This window comes from Lemur catta, chromosome 9 (assembly GCF_020740605.2).
Source record: "Lemur catta isolate mLemCat1 chromosome 9, mLemCat1.pri, whole genome shotgun sequence".
In the NCBI taxonomy this organism is placed as follows: Eukaryota; Metazoa; Chordata; class Mammalia; order Primates; family Lemuridae; genus Lemur; species Lemur catta.
The window spans coordinates 84,363,473-84,389,240 of record NC_059136.1 but is presented as its reverse complement, the minus strand read 5'-3'; the positions used below and the strand labels follow the sequence as shown (position 1 = coordinate 84,389,240).

The 25,768-nt window shown below is 42.1% G+C and overlaps 1 protein-coding gene across 1 annotated transcript in view; it reads right to left on the bottom strand.

Annotated features, from left to right (window-relative positions):
* CPA6 (carboxypeptidase A6) overlaps positions 1-25,394 on the bottom strand; it is a 266,163-nt gene extending 240,769 nt beyond the window's left edge. The window contains exon 1 of the mRNA XM_045560547.1: positions 25,071-25,394. Coding sequence (XP_045416503.1) covers positions 25,071-25,186 — 116 coding nt within the window. The 5' untranslated portion in view covers positions 25,187-25,394. The remainder of the gene's footprint in view (positions 1-25,070) is intronic.
* Between the last annotated feature and the right edge of the window lie 374 nt (positions 25,395-25,768).

Sequence of the window (25,768 nt, the reverse complement as noted above, 5' to 3'; positions counted from 1 at the left end):
ACGTCTGCAGTGTGGGAAAGAGGCGTGGATGGAAGTGGTAAATAAAATAATTGGCGGTTCATGCACGGACTAAAATAAGTGTCAGATTCTGACTTAACGCCTGCCATCAGATGCAGCTTAATCGTCACTTGCCACTCAATGATAGAGTTTTGATATGAGTGTGCAAGCAATTGATTTATTATGGTCTCTGTGCAGTCAAACCTCTCTGCTAATGATACTCTGTATTTGTAGCTGCTCCCCAGTGCTAGCATCACCACCTCAGCTCCACCTCAGGTCATCAGGCATTAGATTCTGATAAGGATCACAGAACCTAGATCCTTCACATGCGCAGTTTACAGTACAGTTCGCACTCCTACGAGAATTTAATGCCTGCTGATCTGATAGGAAGCAGAGCTCAGGCAGTGATGCCAGCACTGGGGAGTGGCTATAAATACAGATGCAGCTTTGCTGGCTTGCCAGCCACTCAACTCTTGCTGTGTGGCTCATTTCCTAACAGGCCATGGCCAGTACTGGTCTACAGCCTGCAGGTTGGGGACTGCAGCCCTAAAGAGTCCAGAGGGAATGTGGCTCTACTGACACCTTGATTTTAGCCTAGTTGACATACTGTTAGTAGAAGCAGGCTTCTGGGAGGTAAACATCACTGGGGCTGAACCTATAACACTAAGAGACAGAGAAGTGTGTGTGTGTGTGTGTGTGTGTGTATGAGAGGGAGAGAGAGAGAGAGAGAGAGAGAGAGACATTCATTACATTCTTTTGTCTTCCAGAAAAACATATGTGCCCTCTTGCCAGCCAGCCTACCTTGGTTCAATCTCTGGATCCACCATTTTCTAGAATATTTAACTTATTTCTAAAGACCTCCCAATTCCCCACAGCAAAATATTTTAAGTTCTAGTCACTCCAGGTTGGTACGATTAAGAAAATAATGTACTTCTTATAAATTCATACAAGGATTGTATTATTTCTTTGATGTTTTAAAAGCCAGTTTGGGCTAAAGAAAATAAAGCCAGAGAAAATCAAAACTTATTCTTCAGTATGAGGATTCTGAGAACAAAATCTCACACCATCTTAGGAAACCATTCAGGTCCATGCCTGTCGCCTTAGTCACCTAGGCCAGGACCGTGGGTCCTGTACTGGCTGTGGTGGGGGTACGTGTACATGCTAGGTAACACCCTGCAGGGATTTCTTTCAAGTCGGGAGTCAGAAAGCTTCCTCTGGAAAGAGTCTCTTCTCCACGTCTTTACCTGGGCTATCCTTCTCCAAGTACAAATTTCCCAGTTTTAGGACATGTAGGTTATCAGAACATAGATAGTTGAGGGTTAAATTCAATTCATGGATCTATCTTGCTGTTTGAACCTTAGGTAGGAAGCAGAGCCCAGTTGCCGATATTTTACTTTTTTTTTCTCTGTCTCACTGTTTGGGGCAAGTTGAATTGAGAATCATGACAAAAAAACAAAAACAAAAACAAACAAACAAAAAAACCAACAACAACAAACAAAAACAAAACAAGCCAGTCTCCTAAAGATAATCAAAGCAATAAATTTTTTTGAGCATTTACCATTTATGAAGCTCTACAAGAAGCATATGAGTTGTTGAAGAAGTGTGCTTTACACTTAAGGTGCCTAGAATTGGGTGCGGGGAAGGCTGTCAGAGGAAAGAGATGTCTCTGTGGGCTTGTTTGGTCAATGATAGAGAAGGAAACTCAAATGAGAGGCTGGAGGGTAGGGACAGCACAGAGAGGACAGGAGGAAGGCCGGCGCCCCAGTGGACACCAAGGGAAGGGATGCAGGGTGAGTGTGCTGTGGTCAGGTCTGGGGACATGGGCAGGGCCACTGTGACCAGAACAGAGATTTGTTTTTTAAAAAAGAAGTTAAAATGGGGAAAGTCAAGGGCTGTTGAAGGCTAAGTTGTGGGGGGCCTTGGATGTCAGATGAATGCATTTGGCCTTGACTCTTGAGATACCATGGTCTACCGAAGTGTTCTGGATCAGGGCAGCAATGTAACCAAGAGGCATTTTTAGAAGATTAATTTGGTACTGATGTGCACAGTGGATTAGAGGTGGTGAACCTGGAAGCAGAGAGATAAGGAAGGATGTTACTATGACCACGCAGGCAAAAAATAATGAGGGTGGCATGAGAGAAATCAAGGCACAGGAAGAGATTGTGCAGGGAGTGGCAAGACTTAGTCAGCTGCTGAACTAGAGGACAAATAACCATGACGAAGGTTTTGATTCTGGGTGGTTTTCTCTAAATTAAGTGAGAATAAGGAAAGGGCGCATAAAATGAACTATTTTAGAGAAGTTGGCATCCATGTGTGTACATAGAAATGTCCGGCAGCCACCTGGACATGTGGGACTGAGTTACTGGTAAGAAGCCCAGGCAGGAAATAAAGGCTAAAGCCGTGAAAATGATCAACATCTGTGAGACAGAGAACGCAGAGCTCTCAGACACCGTCCCTGAGCATAGTGGATTGGACGGGGCAGAGAGGAAGATGGAACCCAGTAATGGAGACAGAGGAGAAATGGCCAGAGAAGTGTGAAGGACACCACATTTATTTTAGTTAATTCCATAGACTTCCAGGAAATAGAATTCAAAAAAAGGAAAGAGTAGTCAAAATCAAAAGACTTTTGGGTAATTTTATCTCTCTGGATTGCGCTCCCTGAACTTTAACAAATGGCTCACTTTAACGTCTTTGAATTAAGGGCTTTGTGTTCAATTACAGCTCTCCAAATTCCCTTCACCACTCCGCTCATTTCCTGGATGCCTCTTCTAGAGAACAAAGTCAACACGCACTTCACGTGGCTCAATCAACTTGAGAAATTTGAGTTGATCTTTCTTTTTCCAAGGGCACGATTAGAAGGGACCAGATAACACCATTACCAAATATTTACTAAGCAACCTACTATGTGAAAGACTTCATATTAGGAGCTGAACAAACATCTTATTTGCTTATAGTCTCCCTTTTAATACAAAGGTTAAGCATTAAAAATGTTTAAGTAAATCAAATGCAGTCTGGGGAAAAAGTCTTAAATCTAACATATGGATTTAATGGCACCAAGTTGCTTCGTTTTATAAGCACAAGAGCCTTTTAAAGTTGAGTACTCTGGCCACGCCCATTAGGGTTACACGGTCCCCTCAGACTTTGTTGTATGACATCTGGTGCTTTACTGCCTTCCAGGCTAAAGAGAAATACCATGCATGCCAGTTGCTTTCTCTCAGTCTTTGTGAAAGGTTCCCTTTCAACTTGGTCTTTCTTTGTTTGTTAGTGGTAATATTTTTTAAGGGTTTCAGATATTGAAGGTCTGGTGTTAACAGCTTTTGACTTTTAAGTCACACATCCATTACTAAGAAAGAAGGGAATATGCATAAGGTTTGTATACTAGCTTTGCTTTTGCAAAATTTTTAAAGTATAGTGTTGCCCAGACAACTTGGAGTTTTTGAAACAAAGCATCTGCATTGTGCTGGAGAGGATGACACAACCAACATCAGGACAGTGACCGGGAAGGTCAGGGGCAGAGTAAAGATAGAGGTTCAGGGTTATACTTTTTATGGCAAGGCCAGTATGTTACTTTAACAAAAACCTATCACAGATCAATGGCTTCTCAACAGTGATTAAAAAACAGCTCTGAAATTTTGCAAATATGTTTGAATTTTACCCATTTTGCTAGCTGTACAGTAGGGCTTAGCACTAAAAGGTACTTTTTATGGTAGGGCCTTTCAAGATGCTCGTGGCTATCACTGCCTGTATTACCTTTGGCAGGCAGTTTGACCGTATTTAATAGACTTCATCAATAGTTCGCAAACACTAGTCTATAGACAAGATGCATCAGAACCACCTGGTAATCATTTAAAAAATAGATTCCTGGGTCCAATTTCTGGATACGCTGATTCAGTGCATTGGGGTGTGACCAGGATGTCTGTATTTGCATTTGTTAAATCTGCAGGTAATTCTGATAAGAAATCAGCTTTAGCTCTTACTTCAGCATTATACAATTCAACCACATAACAAGAACACTTGCACCCCCTAATATTTTGAAATAAAAAAAAAAAAGAAATTAACTTTGAGATTTGTTCTGTTCCTTCTGGATGTGTCCCATGAAGTAGACCAGGCAATGACCTGGGCTGAGCTTACATTTTCTATTTGCTAAGTATGGGCATCACAGCTCTGGTCCTTGATCAAATGAAAATATCATGGTCCTTTGCTGGTGAGATGAAACTGAGATACTAATTTACGATCTTGTAAATCTTGGTCTTTAACTATAGCAAATGTAAAAATTTCAGGGAAACATTATCCTCTTGCCCTGTGATACCATTATGTCAGAAGCATTTGGAGCGCTTGATATTTTCTTTATTTCCTCAACATGTGTCGGCAATGACATACTCAAGATATGTAAATCATAACAGAACCCAGGTTTCTTCTTCCCTAGTTCAGTTCTTATGAAACACATAATTATATGATAAAATTAAATCTCTCATGTTGGTATATAAGGCCATTTTAATGTTAAGGGGAGAAGTGAATACACCCTTACAAATTGACACTGCCACTATCTCCCCCCCACTTCCAAAAAAGAATCAAATAACATCCCCCCCAAAATCCCTACCATCCAAAAATTAGCACATTTCAACGATAGGATCACACATATTTCTCTGAAATTTTATTTTCATTAAAAAATATATCAGGCACATCCGTCTAGTTTAATATTAACATACGCTGGAACTCATTCTTTGTAATAGCATAATATTTCATAGTATAGATATGATTTTTCCAATTGTTCCCTTGCTGATGGACTTTGTTCCCAGGTTTTTTTTAAATCCTATATACAGTGCTACAATAAGCATTTTAACACACATGCTAACGCTTTTATTTTAGCCAGGTATTTTCTAGTCGGATTACTTATCAAAAGCATGTAAAGATCTTAACTCTCAATAGATTCAGCTGATTATTTCCTGAAGAGGTTGTAGCAATTGCACATTTCCTCCAGCACTGTATGATGGTTCTAGTTTTCCCACACCCTCACCAGCACCAGCACTGAGCATTTTCAATCTTGTAAAGTTTTGTCAATCTGACCTGTGAAAAATGGCATTTCTTTGTTGTAATTTGCATTTCCCTGTGAGTGAAACGTGCCTTTTCATGTATATTGGCCCTCTGTATGTCTTTTTCTGTAAATGGCTATCTAGGATAAATTAAAATTATATTCTTCCTCACACCATGTACAAAAAAATAATTCCATACAGATTAAAGATCTAAATGTACAAACGAAAACGAATGCAAAATCAGAAGGAAAGAAAACCCATAGAATATTTGTCTAATTTTGACTGGGGGAGATATTTGACATTTTAAAACAAGCTAAATCTAAATACCACAAAAGAGGAAAAATTAAGAGTAGATTTGAATATATAACCATTAAGATTGTTTACATTGCCCTTTTGCCTTACAGAAAAAGTTAAGACAAATGACAGATAAAAAATAGCATGTATTATGTATATGACACACAAAGGATTAATATTCCTAACATATGGTTCTCTCAAAATTTTATAAAGCAAAAAAAAAAAAAAATGAAAAACAAAATGAGCAAAGGATACAAATTCACTGATTTTTCCCCCACTCTGACTCACTGCCTCTGAAGTCCCCTGGGTTAAAATGTGGCCCAAGTGCTGTTGACACCAAAGCATGGGGCAGAAGGTGTACCCCCTCCAGCATGGCCTTCTCACATTCATGTCCTTTCTCTAGCTGTGGAGCCTCCTGGCACTGGGGCCCAATTTCCTCAGGCAGTGAGCTGCCTTGGGTAAACCCCACATACCTAGTAACCAGATCTGAGTTTTCCTTTCCCCTTAGCCTCCCCTTTCAACTCTGTAGCCAGCTCACCGCAGCTTAACGCCTCTGGAAGTCAAACGCTTATATTCAGAAAGTTCTGCACACAAAGCCAAGGGGCCCACTGAGCACCACTTTACCAATTTCAGGTGTACCGTCCCATGCAAGGCTGTTCACTTCCAGAGTTTAGAAACTAAGTTTCTAAAAGGCACCTGCATAGAAGTCATACTCATCAGAATTGAAAGCAATTACTTACATGCCACACATGTAGACGGAGAACAGTGAGACGACACACCAGCACATGCTTTGCAAAGCCTAAGGTGCTGCGTACAAATGCCAGTAAGCTATTGGGCCAGGCTGCCCCGGAAAACCGCATGCCCTGAAAGCAATCAGTGAGCAGCGGGAGCATCACGTGCCACTGGCTCCTTTTTCCCAAGTTGGAGACTGGATCGCTCTCAGTGGCTCTTACCTGCTATAATAACCACCTCCAGCAAAGTCCTCATCACTCAAAGCCCTGCCTTAAAGACGTAACATCCTCAGAAGGGTCTCTCTCAGCTTAGCCTCGTCCTACAGTGTTTGGTCATCAGTTCCTTCTGAGTTGTTAACACTAGGTCCTAGTTCTCTTTTATAACTCTGATCACAATTGTAATTAATGACAGCCACCTGGGTGAGAGTATAAATTCAATGAAAGCCAGGACCACGTGTATTTTGTGTGGAGGGCTTAGCACAGTTATCTGGTATATAATAGATGATCAGTAAACATTTGTTGAATGAATACACAAAAACCATAGTATCTTCTTTATTTACATCATAGCTGTTGTAAGAATCTATAGTTATTGTTTACTTGTGAGTTGCCCACCTCCCTCATGACATGATGGGTTTCACAAAAATAGGGGCTTTGTCTGGCTTATTTCTAGCCCTTTATATGCCTAACATCTAAAATGCTTCGGAACATATACGTGCTCAATAAAAATTTGACAGATGAATATAGGTCCCAGTGTATGCTATTGTTGGCTAACTTAAACTTTGAGAGCATCATCACCTTCATTTTCAAAGCTTCATGACTGAAAATTATGAGGACCTTCAATCTCCACATGTTTTTAAGTCATTTTACATGTATGGTATTACTTAATGTATCAGTATATTATTCGTATTATAAAAATACAAAAGCTAAAATTAAAATAAGAATGAGATAAAATAAATGTTAGATATATGTTTTCTTGGCCACCATACTTTGGAGACCATTTTTTCCGAATGACAATGGGTCTACTCAATGGACTGCATTATATTGCAATCTGCCACAAAGCTAGCTGCAAATTTAATATTTTTCAACATTCTTTAACCAAGAGTCTGTGTTCTAAGAGAAAAGCCTCTTTAATTGAGGTTCTAGAATGCATGAGAGCAAGAAGGAGGCAGAGAAAAATTATTTGCAAGTGATCGAAAAGTGGTTTTTATTCAGAAGTTCTTTTTCTTGCAGTTTTCAGGTTGAGGTTACTGGTTAGGGAGGTGAGTATCTCTAGATCATCGGTGACGTCGACTCAAAGAATGAGAAGTTCAAAGTACTGAAAAGTCAGAACAAAAATAAGGATGAGGGATTTTAATCAAGTAGTGGAGTGGCAGTAGAAAATTTATGCAAGCTTTCCTCTCAATCCATGCCCCATAGAGGCAAGAAAAAACAGCCCGTAGTCCTGTTTGGCAAATCAAAAGACATTCCACCTCGACTGGGTTCTCATGATCACCATTATTGCAGTTTTTATCAGAAATTGATGGTGCAAGAAACTGTTGGCAAATATCCTTCCTGAATTTCTCCTTAAAGTAAAATGGGTTCATTTAGGCTGGGAACAATATATGTTATGGGAGAATACATGTAAAAGTGTGATGGATTCCCCCTCCAGCCATTTCAAATGCTTTCCCCTAACTTTTATGTGAAAATCTAAGTACAGATTTAATCATAATGTGGTATTGAGACCACTGAAGAATTTCTATTTGAAAATCCATCTTAAACACACACATCAGTATGATGCTGGTGGTTTCTGCTATTGTTCTAAACTGAAAGGCCTTGAGCCGGCTCCTCTGTTTTACGGTTTCTTGGTGTCTATGTGACGCTCAGCAAGGCAGCCGCTTTGGCCATTTAATGCTTCATTGGAACACCCCACAATCTCATTTTCACTCAGAAATAAAAAGGAGCATGCTTATTTTTCTTTTCAGTCATTAGTCTGGCACTGAGTGTTATATTATTAAATTTATCGACTTCTGATTCTTATTTGCAATGAACAGTTTTGGCAAAAGGCACCAGAGAAGCTGACGCTCTTGCTATGGGGTTGATTTTTTTTCCTTTTTTTTGAGAATTTACACATGCTTAAAATTGCTTTTACTCTGAGTATAAAGAGTGTTTATGCTTCATGTAAAACCATTAGCAAATACAGAAAAAGGTATAGGGAGGAAGAAAAAAATCACATGTCACAGTATCACCTGGTGATAATAACCACTTAACGTTTTGGAGCTTTTTTCTCTAGGTATAGGTAACTGTGTCACATGTAAGAAATCATAGTAAAACTAAACTGCTGATACTTTCTGTATCCTGTTTTCTTCCCATTTTGTACTGTACTGTTAGGGCTCAAAGAATGATACCCCAAAGCATGGTGCTTTAGCATGTTAAACACTTTTGAATTAAAGGAAATTGAAAGGCCTTAGAAGCTGCCTCAGAACCAAGGACTTTCTAAACCTTCTCCCATGCAGGGAAGGTGGAAGTTCCATTATCTGACTAAGGAAATGTCTTCCAAAAGAAATGCAATTGTCTTGAAAACTTCTCCCTAGGAATCTCATCCAATAACCAGGAAAAATTAAACACCAGAGAAGAGAAAAGACTAAAAGTCTCTCTCATCATGCCCAGACAGACTTTTCATCTATTCTCCTATGGGTAGCTCTGACAGGCTACCTGGAAGACCCTGTCTGCATAATAAGACAACCTTTGTTCACAGTGTAGTTTTCCCCCTCACCTTCCCAGAACTTGTCCATAAGCTATTGTCTGTTATTGGTCTCATTCAGTTTCCAAAGACAATCATTTACAAACTATTGTCTTTCCTTTGTGCCCGTTCAATTCCCCTAAAATTCATCTACTACCTCTCAAAATTGTCTATACCCCCACTTCTCTCTCCCCTGGGAAGAAGGGTATATAAACCTCTAAACCTTATTGGGTAATCCCGTAATCCTTCTGTGATTCCCCTGTGCTTATGAGCATTAATAAATTTGTGTCCCTTTTCTCCTGTTAATCTGTCAATTGTCAGTTCATTTCAATAGACTTGAAACTTCAGAGGGGGAGGGAGAAATTCCTTTTGCCCTTACAGTATTTTGAGCATTAAAAAAAAAATAGTTGTAGACATTTATAACAGGTACAAAAGATTCTACAATATGCACTATAACCCTTCTCATTGTTGAACATATAGGCAGCATCACAGGTTTCTATAGAATAAATTGACGATAAACAGCTTTCTATACACTCAAGTCTTTACCCACATTTCAGATAATTCCCTTAGGAAAGCTTCTTAGAGAGGAACCTACAGAGAATATTATTACTGCAAATAGCTTATATTTATTGAGTCTATATATGCTAGTCTCTGCACATATATTAGTTTACATATATGAACTAATTCAATATTTGTTCATTTTTGTAGATGAGGAAACTGAGGCACAGAGAGACATTCCCTCCAAGGTCACATTGCTAGTGAGTGAAAGACCTGGGATTTGAACCCAGGCAGTCTGAACATGAAGCTGGTGTTCCAAACCTTTATGCTGCATGGACTCTCTAACCACATATGTACCTGTGACCCTAGCAGATCATAAACATGGGACTTGCTTAATCCCTGGGCATGACAGAAAGCAAGGCCCACAAATATTAAGTGAATTATTAAAGTAACACAGACAACTAATAGCAGATCTAGAACTTAACATAGCTCTGGATCTCTCATCCTTCGGTCCAATAACTTGCTACTCAACATATGGTCCCTGAACCATAGTGTCAGCATCACCTGGGAGCCTGTTGGAAAGGCAGTGTCTCAGGCCCTGCCCCAGGTTTCCTCATGCTGAATCTGCATTGTTAACGAATCCCCTGGTGTTTCATTTGCACATTAAAACTGAGTTATTCTGGCAATACACTCTGTAAATTTGGTAGGTCTTTGATACTTTAATGGAAATCTGCATATAAGCAGCAAGTATTTTTACAGTAAGAAAATAAAGTCCTCATTTTTCAGAGTTAAAGTTTACATTAGGTTGAACCATCTGAACTTGCTGATATTTTAAAGAAGTCAAAAATGGCAATTTATTGTTGTTCAACTTCAGTGGACATAGGGGTAATAATAATAAAAGTTACACTTGCCTGCTAGTCTCTGTAGAAATTGGACTTGGAGAATAAAATGAGATTACTTCCCCTAAAGAGGGCACAGTTTAGGCTAAAAGAATAAATGAACAATTACAATGCAAAATGATAAGTGCTACTTTAGAACATTCTCAGAGCTCAGGAGGAAGTTAAGTGATGTTCTGAAAGGCAAGGGCTATGGAAGAAAACAATTATTTGCTTCTATTAACAGCAAGAAGATGGGTAGGCAAGGCTTAGTCAATTTATTAAATGGATATCCCTGTAAGCTACTAAGAGCCTGACAAAACAAATAGCTAAAGAATATAGGTGTTCTACAGGAGAGGTGAATTACCACTTGGACTTGGAATTACCACAGTTGTCTTGCATAATAAGCCAACTGTGTGGTTCTTAACGGTGGTAGTGGGCAGAGAAAGCTACAGGTGTCAGCACTTCGGGTGTGCTATTCTCAGGGGCCCCAATTTGGCCATTTCTTTTTTAAAATCAGTGGATATCAGAAAAAAACCTGTTTTCTCCTGTTATATCCAACATTCAACACAGAGCACTTCTGTGAGCACATATAGGGTGGGAGAGGGTTCCCCAACGAGCAATTCTCTGACACCAGCTGGGTGTCTATCCTATGATCAATTCAATTCTGACACTAACCAGAGTTAGCGCCAGATCCCATAGGTTGTTGGCTCAGTCCCACGTAACTGCTCCTCACTGCAGATGTCAATCGCAATTCCAGACGTCTGGAAATTATGACTGACCAGCTACAAATTCAGGGTTCCCATGACCCCCTCCTCAGGTTTGATGACTTGCTGGGATGTCTCACAGCACTCTGGGAAACACTTAACTTACGTTTACCCATTTGTTATAAAAGATACAGATCAACAGTCAGATGGAAGAGAGGCATGAGCAAGGTATGTGGGAAGGGGCCGGAACTTCTAGGCCAGGCCCTTTCTGGGGGAAGCACCCTCCCAGCACCTCCACGTGTTCAGCAACCTGGAAGCTCTCTGAACCCAGTCCTTTTGGGTTTTTATGGAGGGTTCATATGTGGACATGATTGATTAAATCATTGGCCATTGATGATCAACTCAACCTTCAGTTCCTCTCCCCTCCCTGGAGGTTGGGGGCTGGGGGGCTGAAAGTTCCAACCCTCTAATGACATGTTGGTTTCCTTGGCAGCCAGCCTCCATTCAGAGGCTATCCAGGAGCCCCCAGCCACCCCTCATCTCATTAGCATACAAAAAGACACTCATGGCTTCTGAGATTCTAGGGTTTTAAGAGCTGTGTGCCAGAAAACTGGGATGAAGACCCAAAGTATATATATTTCTTATTATAAATCAGAATATCACAGTGGATATTTTCAGGTTAGGTGAAATAAAGAACTGGCTTCCCATTGTACCATGTAACAAACAGAGGAATCTTTGGAGTAATACTTAAAGATACGTTTGCTTAAGAGAAACTATGCATAATAATTTCTAAATATACTGTACAGTGTGTAAAAGAGAACAAAACTTTTGCTAAATAGTTCCCATAAAAATTTTCCATTCTTAGGAAATTATCGTTTTAAGTATTTGCAATCCTGCTGTTAGAGAAATGAGACTGGGTCGTCATGTTGATTTTGCATCTTTCCACTGGTTGGTTTAGAATACTTAACATTTTGGGGCAGTTGGTTGAACCTTTGATTTGGCAATAATTCTGTTTTACCATTTCATCCAACTTTTCTTATTAAGATTCCTTCCCTGGAAAGAACCAACCTATCAATAGCTGGGTCCATGGTGAGCTATTCATTCTGTAGTTAAATGCTCTCTATACAAATTACATTTGAAGGAAAAAACAAATGCTTTTTCACACACACAAAAGATTCCAAGATGGTGGCAGCTCCTTCGGCATGCCATACTTTTTCTTGAGAAACTGTGTGGTAGTGTCACCCCTGGAGAGTAATTCTCCAATCTTGGGAACTTCTCTTTTGCCATTTCTCAGCTGGTCCCCATCTCCCCCCACCTCTTCTGCAACTCCTTGAGGCTTTCTAAGACCTTAAGCCTTTCTCACAGGGACCAACCGATTTCACACAACTTCTGTCTGTGTATTTCCAGCTTTTCCTCAAGCTGGACTGATGCCTGGGAAGCATGCTGGGCTCCACTCAGGAAATTCTCTGAGTCTGAGGACTCTGTGAACCACATAGCACTCTCTTTGATCAATTCTATGTGTTCAAATTTTTATTGTTGGCTTATTTTAAAGGAAGCCTGCCTGTACTCTCCGGGGCCATTCTGTTTCTGTGGCATTTGGCATTTGTATGGGGATCTGAGTAGGGGAACTGAGTATAGGAATTATAAGCAAACTTTGTTATTATTGAATCAAGGCATCTAAAGAGATCGGAAAAGGTGGGTTAAAGGAAGAATGGGGCCAATAAAGTTCTGAAAGATAAATAAGAAGGTCTTTGGTTTGTAAAAATTAGTCAAAAACTAGAGAGGGTGTTAAGCTCAAAATGAATCAATGATTGAGGAGTGATCTATATAATCTCAGATGAATCCATGTCTATTTCTTAGAGGATAAAACAACAATGACAAAAGGCAAGGCTCACTTCTCTAAATTTGGTAAAAGGCAAATTTGCTCATTGTGGCGCTAGCCAAGAAACAATGACTTCACCTCAGAGATCTCCTCCCCACAGTAGAATTCTGTTCCAATCAATTTTAGGAGCCTGTGTAAATAAAATATCTGAGATCAAATTTGAGCAATAGTGCAAGTGATACACAAAACACATAGAGTGGGGGTGCGGGGACAAGTTGACAGGTGGGTGGGGAATATCACACTTAAGCACATACAGGTGGCAGCTCTGGGGTCCCCACATTCCTCCTGAAGCCATAAGGCAAATGGTTTCTATTTGTCAGTACCTGTCATTGATGAAATCTAGTCTGGTGAAACTGCCTGCAGGTGTCAGCAATTTGATTCCTAGTATGTTACTTCCACCCCCTTCCTTCCTCCCTCCCTTTTTCCTTTTCATCCATCCAAATCTTTACTGAATATGCCGAACATTATTTGGGGACTGTGAGAATACAGATAAGAATAAGATATTGCATCTTACTCTCAACTTGCTTATTACCTAAAAGGAAAGATAGGATGATGACATATAATACAACTGTAGCACTGGGTGGTGTGTGGTGAGTGTTATAAATGACAGGGAGAGTGCCATGGATCTCAGAGAAGGGGCTTTTGCAGCCGACAGGTGGCCTGTGAGAATGCTAGCTGGAGGAGGTAGTGTGTGAACTGGCTTGGGAAAAGCCGGCAGGTATGGAGCAGGAAGGGCTTCCCCAGAAGTGTGCACCCCGGGGCCACAGGCACAGAGGAAGAGAGCTGTAGGCAATTTTGAGCTGTTTCCCAGTGCTAAGCAAAAGGAAATAGAATGCTGTCTGGAGGAATGAAGGGTGAGTGACTGCTCCAGCCATGCCACCCTTCTGGTTGTCAAACTCTAGCTTACATCCCCCTGAGGCTTTATTAATGCCCCAGTTTCTGGGTCCCACATCCAGAGCTCCTGATTTGGGAGGGGGAGGTGGCCCGAGAATTCTGCATGTCTCACAAGTCCCCATGTGATCCTGATGGTGCTCTGAGACCCCCTGTCTGGGGACATGCCACACAGGCTCCACCTCACATGCTCTTTCCTGTGCCTAGAAGTTTCTCCCTTAGATATTCACATGACTCCTGCTCCCACTTTGTTCTTCTCCTCTCCTCTCCTGACACTCCTTATCCCCTTTCTACACTTTATCTCTCTTCACAGCCTTTATCAGAACTCAACACCATGGCATATTAATTTTCTGTCATCCCATAACAATGTCATCCAGAAAACTCTGTTTTATTCACTAGTACCTAAAGCAATGCTATATTCCCAATACCTACACTCCTGTATCCCTGGCTTTAAAACAGTGTTGGCACATGGCAGGAATCGACAAATAGTGCTGACCAAATGCGTGAGATATTGCCTTGGCAAGAAGACAGATGGAACCAGGAACCCGTATAGTTTGTGGTAGGAAGAATGGAAGCTGAGATGACTCAGGTCACATGCTGCATCATCTACATTTTATCAATAAACATACATTTCTTTGCTCTTGTTAGTAAAAGGTTTGGTGTCAGGGGTGGGAGAAAGGGAGGGTATAGGAGCATGTGGGGCCTTAAAGGAATTGGAGAGCTTTTAGAACAGCTGTGTGGAGACTGCACTAATTCATCAAACCACTTTCCTATGGAAAAAGAAAAATAAAACCCTCATTTTGGGCAGAGGAAAACCAGGCAGACTGTATTAATTTCTCTCCAAAATACTGAATTGATTTTCCTACTGGATATTATATTAAGATGATTTTCTAATACTCATTCAGTCATTTTTCTTTGCTTCCACACAGAAGTCTGAAAATGTAGGGAAAACTGGCTTCCCCCATGTGTCCTCATTTCTGCCCCGTAGGTAGAGGACTTAGAATATTTTCTCTGTAGCAAATTTCTAACTACTCCAAACATCTTGCTACACAGGCTCATTTCAAATGTCCCAACCTTCGATATGTTTAGCAGTTTTGATGCCACATGTATTGCTCTCACATGGCCAGACACCCCATGCAAACATGATGGAGAGGATATACTAAGACTCCAACCATATTTCATTACAAATCTTGTGTCCTCATTACAGACACATCAGAAAAAGGAGCTTGATTGACATTTAAATGATCCCTGAATTCATCTGATAAGATGAAGACATTCTGAAAAGGAGACAGGGGACCCATCGAGGTCCCATGTGTGAATGGTTACAGATTCTGTAAGTGCAAAAGTAGCGCAGAGTTCTCATCGAGTGATAAAATGCGTGATACCCTAGAGTTTTCATCTTTTAGCAGTTGGTAATCTAACACTGAAATGCTATAAAAATACATGAAGTGTTAAAAAAAACAAAGGTAGAGGAAAAGCAGGAAGAGAAGAGAGGGTATGTTGATCTAATATACTTGCATTTTCATTTGCTTTTAAATAGTTTTTCATGTTTTTTTTTTCAGTTTAGATTGTTAGATTAAAACATGAGCCCTCAGGAGACAGACTGCCTCTCTCTCTGCAAGACACCACCTGGCACAGCTACTTTGAAGATTCTTGGCTCTACTTGGGGATTAGAATGATGGTCAGGTTGTGATCACTGGTCTCCTGGTACTTGTTCAGTAAGAGTTTGTGGAATGAGGGAGGAGGAGAGGCCTGGGAAGATGGATGAGGAGATGGTACCTCCAGTTCTCCAGTAACTAAAGGAGGAAGAGAGAAGACCTGTTCATTTGGCTAAAAAGACATCTTCACAGCCTTTTACTTAATCCCCTAGGTAGACGGTGATGAAAAGGTAGTCAATTTTGTAACAAGATGTATCTACGAGAGCCTTTACAACTAATAGCATCATAATTTACATTGTATTATATTCTGATTTACAGGCAGAGAAATACAAGTTAGTGGCAGCCTTTTGCTTTTCTTTCTTCCATTGCTTTTGCATTTCTGCCCTCCTTCATTTCAGAGCTTCAGAATGGCTCTCCCACACATCCTCAGCGTTACATGTGTATTCTTTTCGCTTTCAATTCCAGCTTGGTTTCTCTAGCAGTTGGGGTCCCAGCAGAAACAGGATTCTGCTCAGATGGTTCAACTGAAGAGACTTTAATAAAGGGGCTATTTACAGAGATGCGGGCGGGGGAAGGGGACAGATGAGGGATGCTGAAAAGCCAGAGGTTAGTGAGCCCTGGGTTGGAAGGGAGAAAGGATGGACAGAAATGACACTCCTCAAGGACAGACAGAGCTGGCCCTGGGAGGAGGGCCTGTCTAGCTGGAGCTGTTGTTTGGAGGCCAGCAGTGGCTGTCAGAACTGTGGCACTGAAACCAGGAAGGAGGAACAGGGAAGAAATACCCCAGCCTCTCTCCCTTCCTGCCCTCCTGCTGGGGAAGGGAGCCAGGTACGGTCCCCAGAGACCCAGCTCCCAGGCACAGGGAAGAGAAAGGCAGAGAATGGATGGAAGTTGGAGCGATTTCTTTAATCTTGCTTGACTCGCTTTTTGACTTCTTAAGGGCTTATTTAAAGCTATGTCCTCACCCTTTTGTGGAAATGTAATAGATTGAACAACGAGGGTCCACAGAGGCCAGGTTCCAGGTAACATGAGTAACATGGAAAGACCCTGAAGGAAATCACAGAGCTGGGTTTTTGGTTCCAGTACAGACTCATCCTTCCCACCATCAGCTGGCCCCTCAGTAACATTCAGTGATCCTCCCACAGGTCCCAAGACATTTCCCTCAGGGACATTTTAAAGCTGAACCTTCCCTCCCTTTATCGGGTCCCCACCCACTCTCCCTTCACAGGACTGGCCCCTCCCCTCCTACCTTACAGAGGAAACGGCTGGCCAGCCTTCTGTCTCTGCTGAGACCCGGCTCCACCACCCTCCCTCTGTCGTCTCTCTCTCTCTCCTTATTTCTACCACATGGCATAAAATATGAACATATCTTTCTTAAGAAGTAAAAGCAAAATAGCAAAACCCTCCTTCAACTCTAGCTCTAACTGACCCTCAACCCATGGACTCTGGTTTCACTCTCTGCTCCAGCAGAAGCACCTTCCAGGATATCACCAATGACTCCCCTGATGGCCAAACCAGCGGATACTGCTTTGCAATACTTGACGTGACTGACCTCTCCCTTCTGGGACCTTTGTTTTCCTTTAACTGACACTTACTCTCTTTCTGCTACTGCTGTTCTGCTACTTTCTTCTCTGGCTTTTCCCCTCTGCTCCATTCAGTCTTTGACTTTCTTTTCTTTTCGTGTAACAGGTGCTTCCTGGGTGCTCCATCCTACACTCAAAGTTTCAAGGAAGTCTGTTTACACACCAGGTACTGGGATCTATTTCATTTCTAGATCAGTCTCTCTGGAGCTTCAGGCCCATCTATCCAACTGGGCGCTTTGTAGGCATCTCAAACTATACCTATCCAAGAAGGTGTTTATCTTCTCCGCAAAGAGCTCAGTCCAGTTACCCAGTCCTCAGAATCACTTTACACTATTCCCTCTTTCTTCTTATTTGGTTACCTAATCGTGAAAATTTTACCTCCTGAATATTTCTTTAACTGGTTCCTTCCTTTCCCTTCCATTGCCAATGCCATGAGTGAGGCCCTACCTCGTATTTCTATGGTTGCCATGACATCCCAGTTGTCTTGCTGCCAATCTTCAGTCCTCAAGTCTTCCCTTCTCAATGATGGCAGAGAAAATGTTCTTTCAAAAATCTAATCATCTAAATTCCCTGCTTACAATTCTTCATGAACAAGCACCCTGTCATCTTTGGGAGAAATCAGAACTGCGTGTTATGGGACACAAGACATCAATGGCTCACCTACCGCTGCAGCCTTACTCCCTCTAAGAGAATTGACTTCCATTTTAGCTATACTTACTTGCTCTGATTTTCTAGACTTGACCAAACTCTCACCTGTAGTTCTTTGCACCAATATATTCCCTGTGTCTGGAAAACCTTAACCTAATTTCTACCTGTTGGTTATGACTGAGATCAGGGCCATGTCCTTTCAGTACCAGCCGTTTAAAAGGAAAAGGCAGAATGCCTCACATATTTAACAAACCACTCAAATTCCTGTATGTCCTTTAAGACTCTTCTTACCCAAGAAGTCTTTTTAACCTTCCCTCCACCCTTCAGTCTGGATTAGGTGACCCTCTCCTGCACTCACCCGGCACCAACAGTTTCCTCTGGAGGCACAAGGACCCCAGGGTTGGAATTGTTTACCTGCCGGAGTTACTCATTACGCTGTGCACTTGGGCTGCTCTTTGATCTCTATAGTTCCAGACTAGCAACAGGCAGACACCCTACAAATATTTATAGATATAAAATTAAATCCTCCCTCATTAAACACTTCCCAGCCTTGCCAAATCACGTTACTTCATCCCCAGCAACTCTAGAGAAAAGGAAGGGGAAGGAGATGTCTGTGTTCACCAAAGGTGGTGTTGTCAACCGTAACGGGAGCTCAGCTGGCCTGGGTTTTAGTCTTAACTCCACCATTAGCTCTGCAAATCCTTTTACCGTTATGGAGTTCCACTTCCTCATGTATTAAACAAAGGGATTGGGCTTTTTTTTTTCTTTTCAGTCTCCTCCAGTTCTGACATGCTACAACTTAAAAAACACCATTTACAGAATAAAAATGCACACTTTTAATTAGCTGGAAGTCCAAGGTTTTAAAATCCTATTAAGAGGGATTGTTCCTTCAGGAGAACCAAGTAGAAGGGAGAACGGGTTGGTAACCATTGGATATCAGTGTAAGCACTGAGAGGGAGACTGCTGGTTATCTCTGGTGCATTCGCTCAGATCTGGCGCCCTGGCCAAAGACCACATTTCACAGCCTCCCTTGCAGCTAAGACCATCTACCCAATTCTGACCAGTAGGAAGTAAGGTTTGAGCTTCTAGACAGTGGCCTTAAAGGAAAGGAAAATGACTTCTCATTTCCATTTTCCTGTTGGCTGGATTCAGAGACAGAGGACTCCTTCTCTGGGAGTTGAATGTTGAGCACAGCAAAGCTACAAGACAGAAGGGGCCTGGTTCTCTGGCACTATCAACCTGCCATAGCTGTTCTAGATTTTTACATGAGAGAGAAATGAATTTCTTTCTTAAGGTTTGGGGTTCTTTGTTATAGCAAAAACAAACAAAAATAAACAGAAAAATCCCAACCCAATAGTAGCTTTACTAAAACATATTAATAGTAAGAAAATATTTTATTTTCAAAGTACACTGAAAAAAAGAACAAAGATGGTCATTTTGTTGAAGAAAACCACTTAGAAGTTTGCTCTGACCTTTAATAAAATAATCTTTTAGGAAATTTACAACACTACCCAGAATAAGATCCTAATGCTTCACATTCTGTGTTCTACTTTGTCATAAAGAAGCCAATGCCTGGAGACAGACTGAGAAGGCATTTATTTAGCAAAGCAAATTCTAATCTAATAAACCAGTTATCTACTGATTGATCATAATGAAGACTCTAAAACAAGTCACCAAAAGAGTTTTTATTTTCTGTTCAGTAATTCCATTTAGAAAGAGGGAAAAACATATAATGTTTTTGTAGCCCGCACAATATAGGTTGTGAAGTTATGAAACATTAACATCCTTTGCTGCTTTTCAGGGGGTGGAAGTGATTATGCTTAATGTTATTACCAGAAAGTACCTTGGTGCCATAAAATAAAAGATCCATTATCAGATTGGGCTCCAAGGAGAGGGGAGCCCAGAAGCACTTGAAACGCTCCTCCTCCCACTAGCTCAGTGGGCAGAGAGAGCCCCGATCCCCACAGAGTACTGTCCACCTGTGAGTTCAGGGCGGAGGAGAGCTGCAGCCCTGTGCATCTTTCACAAGCAAAGCAGGAGGCCCCAACACCAGAACATACCGCAGGGAAGCAAGCTTTGGGTATAATGAGCTGACAAACAACCAGCACTTAGGGGCTGTGCTTTAAGCTGGTGCATAAGAAAAACTAAAAATATTCTACCATTAACAAGGAGCAAGAGCTAAAAGGAAGTCCCAGAAGGCACTGGAGAACTATTCCATTGACCACACACTGACTTGTGGGGAAAAGGTTCAAAACCAACCACACGTCCTTTCCAGCTCCTCGTGCCCCTGTATATACAGCACACGTTCCAACCTATCATTCGGGAGCGGAGATAGCTCCTTCTTGTGTCATGCCTGCTTTGCTTATTAGGGATGCGCAAGGCTGAAGCTCTCTACTCCTCTGACCTGACCAGGTTGGGGTTTCTGGGCTAAGAGTGAAACAGAGGCAGGAAACCAGAATCTGATTACAGAGGCCTTGAAATTCAGGCAGAAGATTCTGAATTTGATGGAGTTGGCAACAGGGAGCTAAAGTAGGCTTTGAGCAAGGGAGTAACATGATAGAAGCCTTATTTTAGTAAGATCATGGGTATCAGAAAGAACTAGAGAAAGGCAAATTGGTTAGGAGAAAACAACCTTAACCCAGACTGAGATTTTTTTTTTTTTTTTAAGTCCTGGACATGGCTGGTGGCCATCACAAGGGAGAGGAGAGGACAAATGGGATACTTTTTATAGGAATAGACAGAACTAGCAATAAAGTTGTTCTTTGGGAATTAAATAAGAGGGTCATTTGAAGACATGGAGTAAAACTCTTTAAGGAAGCAAACATCATGAAGAATAAAAAGGTTGAACCCACAACTTCAGACAGAGGGGACACTGCCAGTGACCACACCAGGACAGCTGGTGCAAACTGGGACAGTCGCTGGCAATCCTGGACCAGTCCTGGGTGAATGGGGACTAACGGCCATCCTGTCTGCAAAGAGCCTTAACCACCAACATAGAAGATAACTCAGATTCACCCGACCAGCTCTGATCGCTTGTGCTCTAGCCCCAGGCTTCGCAAAGCTCTGGGCATTCAAAGGAAGCCACCATCAGGAGATGAAGGGATGCAAACCTGCTGTTGGGAGGCAGAGCGGGAAAAGCCAGAGAGGTAAGGTGGGAAACAAGTATAATGTCCCTGAGGTTGAACCTGCTCTACCGAGTCACTGTGTTTCTCATGGTTCTCTTCTCTTCAATAGGCCACGTCCCAACTTGGGGCCTCTTTGTTTACAGGATTTTGAGAACCAAACTACTTTTTTAAAGAAATTCTTATTTCCTTTAAGTCTACTTCCCTGAACCTCCATGTCTCGTTTCCATGGAGGTCTAGTGAACTTGTGGACAGAAAACCACCAGTGGGGCCATAGCTGTAATACCAGCACTGCTCATCCACACAACAGCTGGCTGGGCTGGAACCAGCCCTGCTCTCACCATGGGGGAAAAGTCTGCATCATCAGAGCTGCTCCCCTAGGAAGAAAAGAAAAGGGAAAGGAAGTGCTCTGAGACAGGAGAGGCATCTTCAATAAATGCAGGGCTGGGGTGAGGAAGGAGTCATCTTTGGGAGCTCACCAAGCAGACCCAGTGATGGTAGGTTCAAGTCCCAAGCAGCAGCCCCGGTGGTAGGGAGCCAGTTCTCTCGGCACCCCCAGCCTAAGTATGGCAGGGCTGGGTGATCAGCATCGGTGACGCTCTAGAGGGGGTTTCTACCCCTCCTTCTTGGACCACTGAGCTCTCCTATCAACCCTCAGGAGTCTGTTCATCCCATACAGCTCTTACACATTGTACACTAACTTTATGTGTGGGCTGTTTTCTCTACTAACCTGCAAGCTATCAGAGGGCATTCATTCTGTAATGTTCCCGGCACACAATGGGCATTTAAATATGCTTGTTGAATGAATGAAAGCACATGTCGACAGCCACTCTCTGTGCTACTTTTTTGTTGGGTTTTTTTTTTTTTTTTGGTGACAATCTAAAATTCTTTCATTTTCTGTTTTCTATCCCTTATGAGCCCTGCTTGCTTTTCTAATAATGATTCACCACTGATGACTCATCGTCACCCTGGAGAACGTGACCAAGATTAAATTTCCAATTTTACCTACATAATCTACTCCTTTCCTTTATTGTTCTGAAACTATCAGTTCCCAAAACAAGATTAAAGCTTTGGTTCTTCTTAAAAGAATACTATGCCTAAATAAGTGGCAGAGTGAGAAGTACGGTTTGTGGAGTCTGGCAGAGCTGGGTGAGAATCTCACCTGTGTCCTTGCAGTGTGACCTTGGGTTGGCTTGCTCTGAACTTGGGCTAACAAGCTGGTATCTCATTTAGCTTATTTGTAAGATGGGGAGCCCAAATGCATAACGTTATTCATATAAACATTTATGAAAATGTCAATTTTCTCAAGTACTGACAAGTATCAGCCATTTTACAACCCTATTAAGTACTTACTAAGTGCCAAGAACCATGCAATAACCAAGCAGTACCCATCCTATTGCTTTAATCCTCCCAACAACTTGGTGAGGAAGGTTCTAATATTGCCTCCATTGTCCCAGATAAAGAAACTGAGGCTCAGAGAGGTTGAGGAAGCTGCCTAAGGTAACAGCGCTACGAAGTGTAGGAAAGCAGAAATTGAAACCCAAGCAGTTGAACTTCAGACTTATGCTATGTTGACTGGCATGAAGAAGGCACTGAACACGTACTTTTCAAAAATCATAGCCATATTAGTTCTACAGTGATGCCAGAATATATTAGATCTCTCTTTTACTATCACTAAAAAAAAAGTCTACCCTAATTTCCTATGATGCAGAAGATGCTCGGTTTTTCTTGTCCTCAACATCACCGTATAATAAATAACTAGGTTTGCTTTCAGGAAAATGAGCAGATGAGGGAGAAAAAGAGAACACTGAGTGATATTTGCTTGTATAGGCATTTAACTCACTGACTCACATTTGTTTATCACTGAGATGTTTGACTCGGCATTTGTGGCCCCTGAAGCCTTCCAACAGCAGAGTATCAGTAAATCTTATTTGAAGTCAACTTATTTTCCACACTTTGCTTCATTCCTTTTCTATGCATTTTTACACCTTGCTTGTGAATGTGTAATTTAATATAGTTATCCCCAAACAAAAAGGTATGAGCTTTTATTATCAGATTTTCCTTGTAGTTGCTCTACAGATGTTTTTGGTTGTTTTTTTTTTTTTTCTGGGACACTTAAATTTGCCATTTGTTAAGCATCTATTACACAACGGGCCCTACCCAACTGTTACTAGTTTATGTGTGAAGAGGACTGAGCTCATTAGCTGCTCTCAGGAGGCATGCGGGTCTGCTCTGAGGGTTCTGTTTTTTATTCATGCTCAAATGATAATTACATGTTATTAGATTCAGACAAGACCTACAAAAATATTTTTATAAGAAGGCAAGAAATAGGGCTTCCCCATAATTATTAACAACTTCCCCCCCCCCAATTTATTAGGGGATAAAAATGAGGTAGATTAGAATGATAACTTTGGGTGGGCAAAGCCAGTCAAAAATAATGCTAAATGCTACTCGACCATGTCTTCCCATCAGATTCTTAGTCATCAGAAAGATAAACTTGCAGAACGTCGCTCCTAAGTAAACAAAGCAAATCACTCCCAAACCTGAGCGGCGGTTCTGTCTTTGGTGATGAGAGAATGACATATCTCATGAAGGCAGGTTAAAAATCCCCCATTTCAACAGTGAGTATGCCAAGAAATATTTCTAGTTTTAAAGGAGCTCTAGGCTTCTTCTATTGTGATGGGCAAGTGAGCCTGGCTTCTTCAGCTTCTTCTCAGTGTTTCTTTTTTTTTCTTCCACCTTTCAGACATCTGGTTAATTTATACATTTGGGATTAACTTACTATGTGTGGCAGCAAAAGAGAAAATGGCAATCATTTCATTGCTGAACAACAGAGAAAGCAGTACAACTTCTAGAAGGCCTCCATTCGCTGCGAGCTCTATGTGAAAAAGGTGCCACTGGTGGCCTCATTTCCTCAGCAAAGTGGCGCTTGGGGAAGGACGCACACCCGCTCAGCGGCAGCAGGCCTGGGAACTTCTATCAAGGAGTGCCACACACTGCAATGATTATGGACAGAGCCACAGCTGAGTGGAGGAGTGAGGTCCCAGGTCGCACGAGCGTGTCTAAATGTGTGATGTATGTTTATCGTGTGACCTGCTGTCAGCCAGGAGAGGTGGAATTAACTCCTCCACAACTTGCGCCTGCACCATCAGCCTTTAAACACGGGCTCCGTTTCCCAGGTCTCTAAGGAGGGTGACAAATTACAGGATGTGTATAGCCCAGATCTTGTGTGTCCAGGAGACCAAAAGCAGCCCTGAAATGTTAACTCCTTTCTGTTCCTCCCAAAAACACCAGCATGGAAAAATTGGGGATCCTATTACCATCTATATCCCCTACTTCACCTCACCACCACCTCATCCTGGCTCCCCTAAAACTGAGGACATGTTTTTAAAATGTCACCCGGGAGTACTATACTCAGGGGAATCCTAAATGCAGGGCCAGCATTCTTTGGTAGAGAAAGAGAAACACAATTCTCTGTTTCACTTATAAATTCTTTTTCACACTATTCCTAAAAAGAACAACTTTGTTTTAAGACACTGCGCACTACGTGGTCCTAACCCAGATGTATATGAAAACTTTTCTGCACTGGTGATTACTGAATGATAGTCAGCTATTTAAAAAGACTTAAGACACTGGGTTTACTCCTCTGTGAGAAGGAATTGAGCTGGAGGAGGTATTTAGGGTTCTTCCAGCTCTAAAATGCAAGGATGCCATACTTTCCAAAGAATAACCCCCTGCAAATGTGAGCAAATCATACGCTGTCTATACCACAGCAAGTCTTCAGGATAATAAGAACACGCAGAGTAACGCTGCTTTATACCTAGCCCTGTGCCTCTGTAAGAAAAGCGTATAGAACTCACACTAACCTACAGAGGAAGAAAAATCTGATTGTTTTTTTCCTTCTGTATTCTTCCCTCATAAAAGTGCCTATAATTTTATAGCTAACTACTTTTATTCTGCTTAGAGTTGAATCATTTGCATTGCTCAGACTTGAAAATCTTTCTAATAACCACTCTGCAGACTAACGCACACATGCACACAAAATCACAGTCAGCTCTTAAATTAATCAATGGTGAATTTCAACCCACTGCTCCTGCATGCAAGTCTAAAGGAGAGACTCTGGCTTTCAGGTCATAATTCACGTGGTACAACAGCATCACTGAGCATCAACGAATGCAAATACCGCAATTGCTGGCTACTCCAGAGACAGACTCTCACTCCACCCCGGGCCCACTGCTGAGACTGGCACACTGTTCACACTGTGAACAGCCAGAGCCAGGAGCCGTGTGTACATTTTATACAGGGGAGCAGGAAAGTGTGCACAGTCACACAGAGACCACAAATGAGAAAAAGTGAGGCACATTCAGGAGGAGCAAAACAGCCCCCGGATCCAAATAAAAGCCACGCAGGGCATGAAAGTCTCTCCACTTACCCAGCATAGCGGTTGTGATAAAGGTGGCTGTGCCCTGGTTGCAGAATCTTCAAAAAGAGCCAGCAGAGAGGCAGGAAAGCAGCTGTCCGGCCCCTGCGCTTCCCGAGGCACCTCATAGTGCTCCGATGAGAGGCGCTGAAGTTGCTTAAGCAGCCACCGAGGCGGGAGGTGGCTCACAGCACCCCCTACACCGCACGCGTTCTCTAGCAGGGGGTGGGGGAGAAGGCTTGGCAGTGAGCAAAATGTGACACTTCTTTCCAGCCACCAGGGAAAAAAGTTTAGGCAGCTGAGGAAGGGAAGTTGCTACTAAGACTTGGTCTTGGGAGAAGCAGCCCCGGCCGCAGCGCCGGCCTGCAGCGGAGCGGATCTTAATCAGGCTGCCCCCAGGGGCTGGGCCTCCCCCGCTGACTCATGCCCGGGGCTCGCTGGGTGCTGCTTCCTTTGGGTGACTCCTCTCTATTTTTGGTTTGTTTGCTTTGCTAGTGTGAGGCCCCTAACTTTTCTGTTCGCCCTTTCTTTCTCTGCTAGGTCGTACAGCAGGAGGACCCTACCCTAACTGCAAATGATCTCTCTGATGATGAGCTAACAAGCTGGCGTGGAACATTCTAGGCTTAATGTTTTGATCTCCCGTGACAGATTGCTGCACTGGTTCCACGTGAGGAAACGCGCAGTGAATGGTCTTGATGAGAACGTGCTCG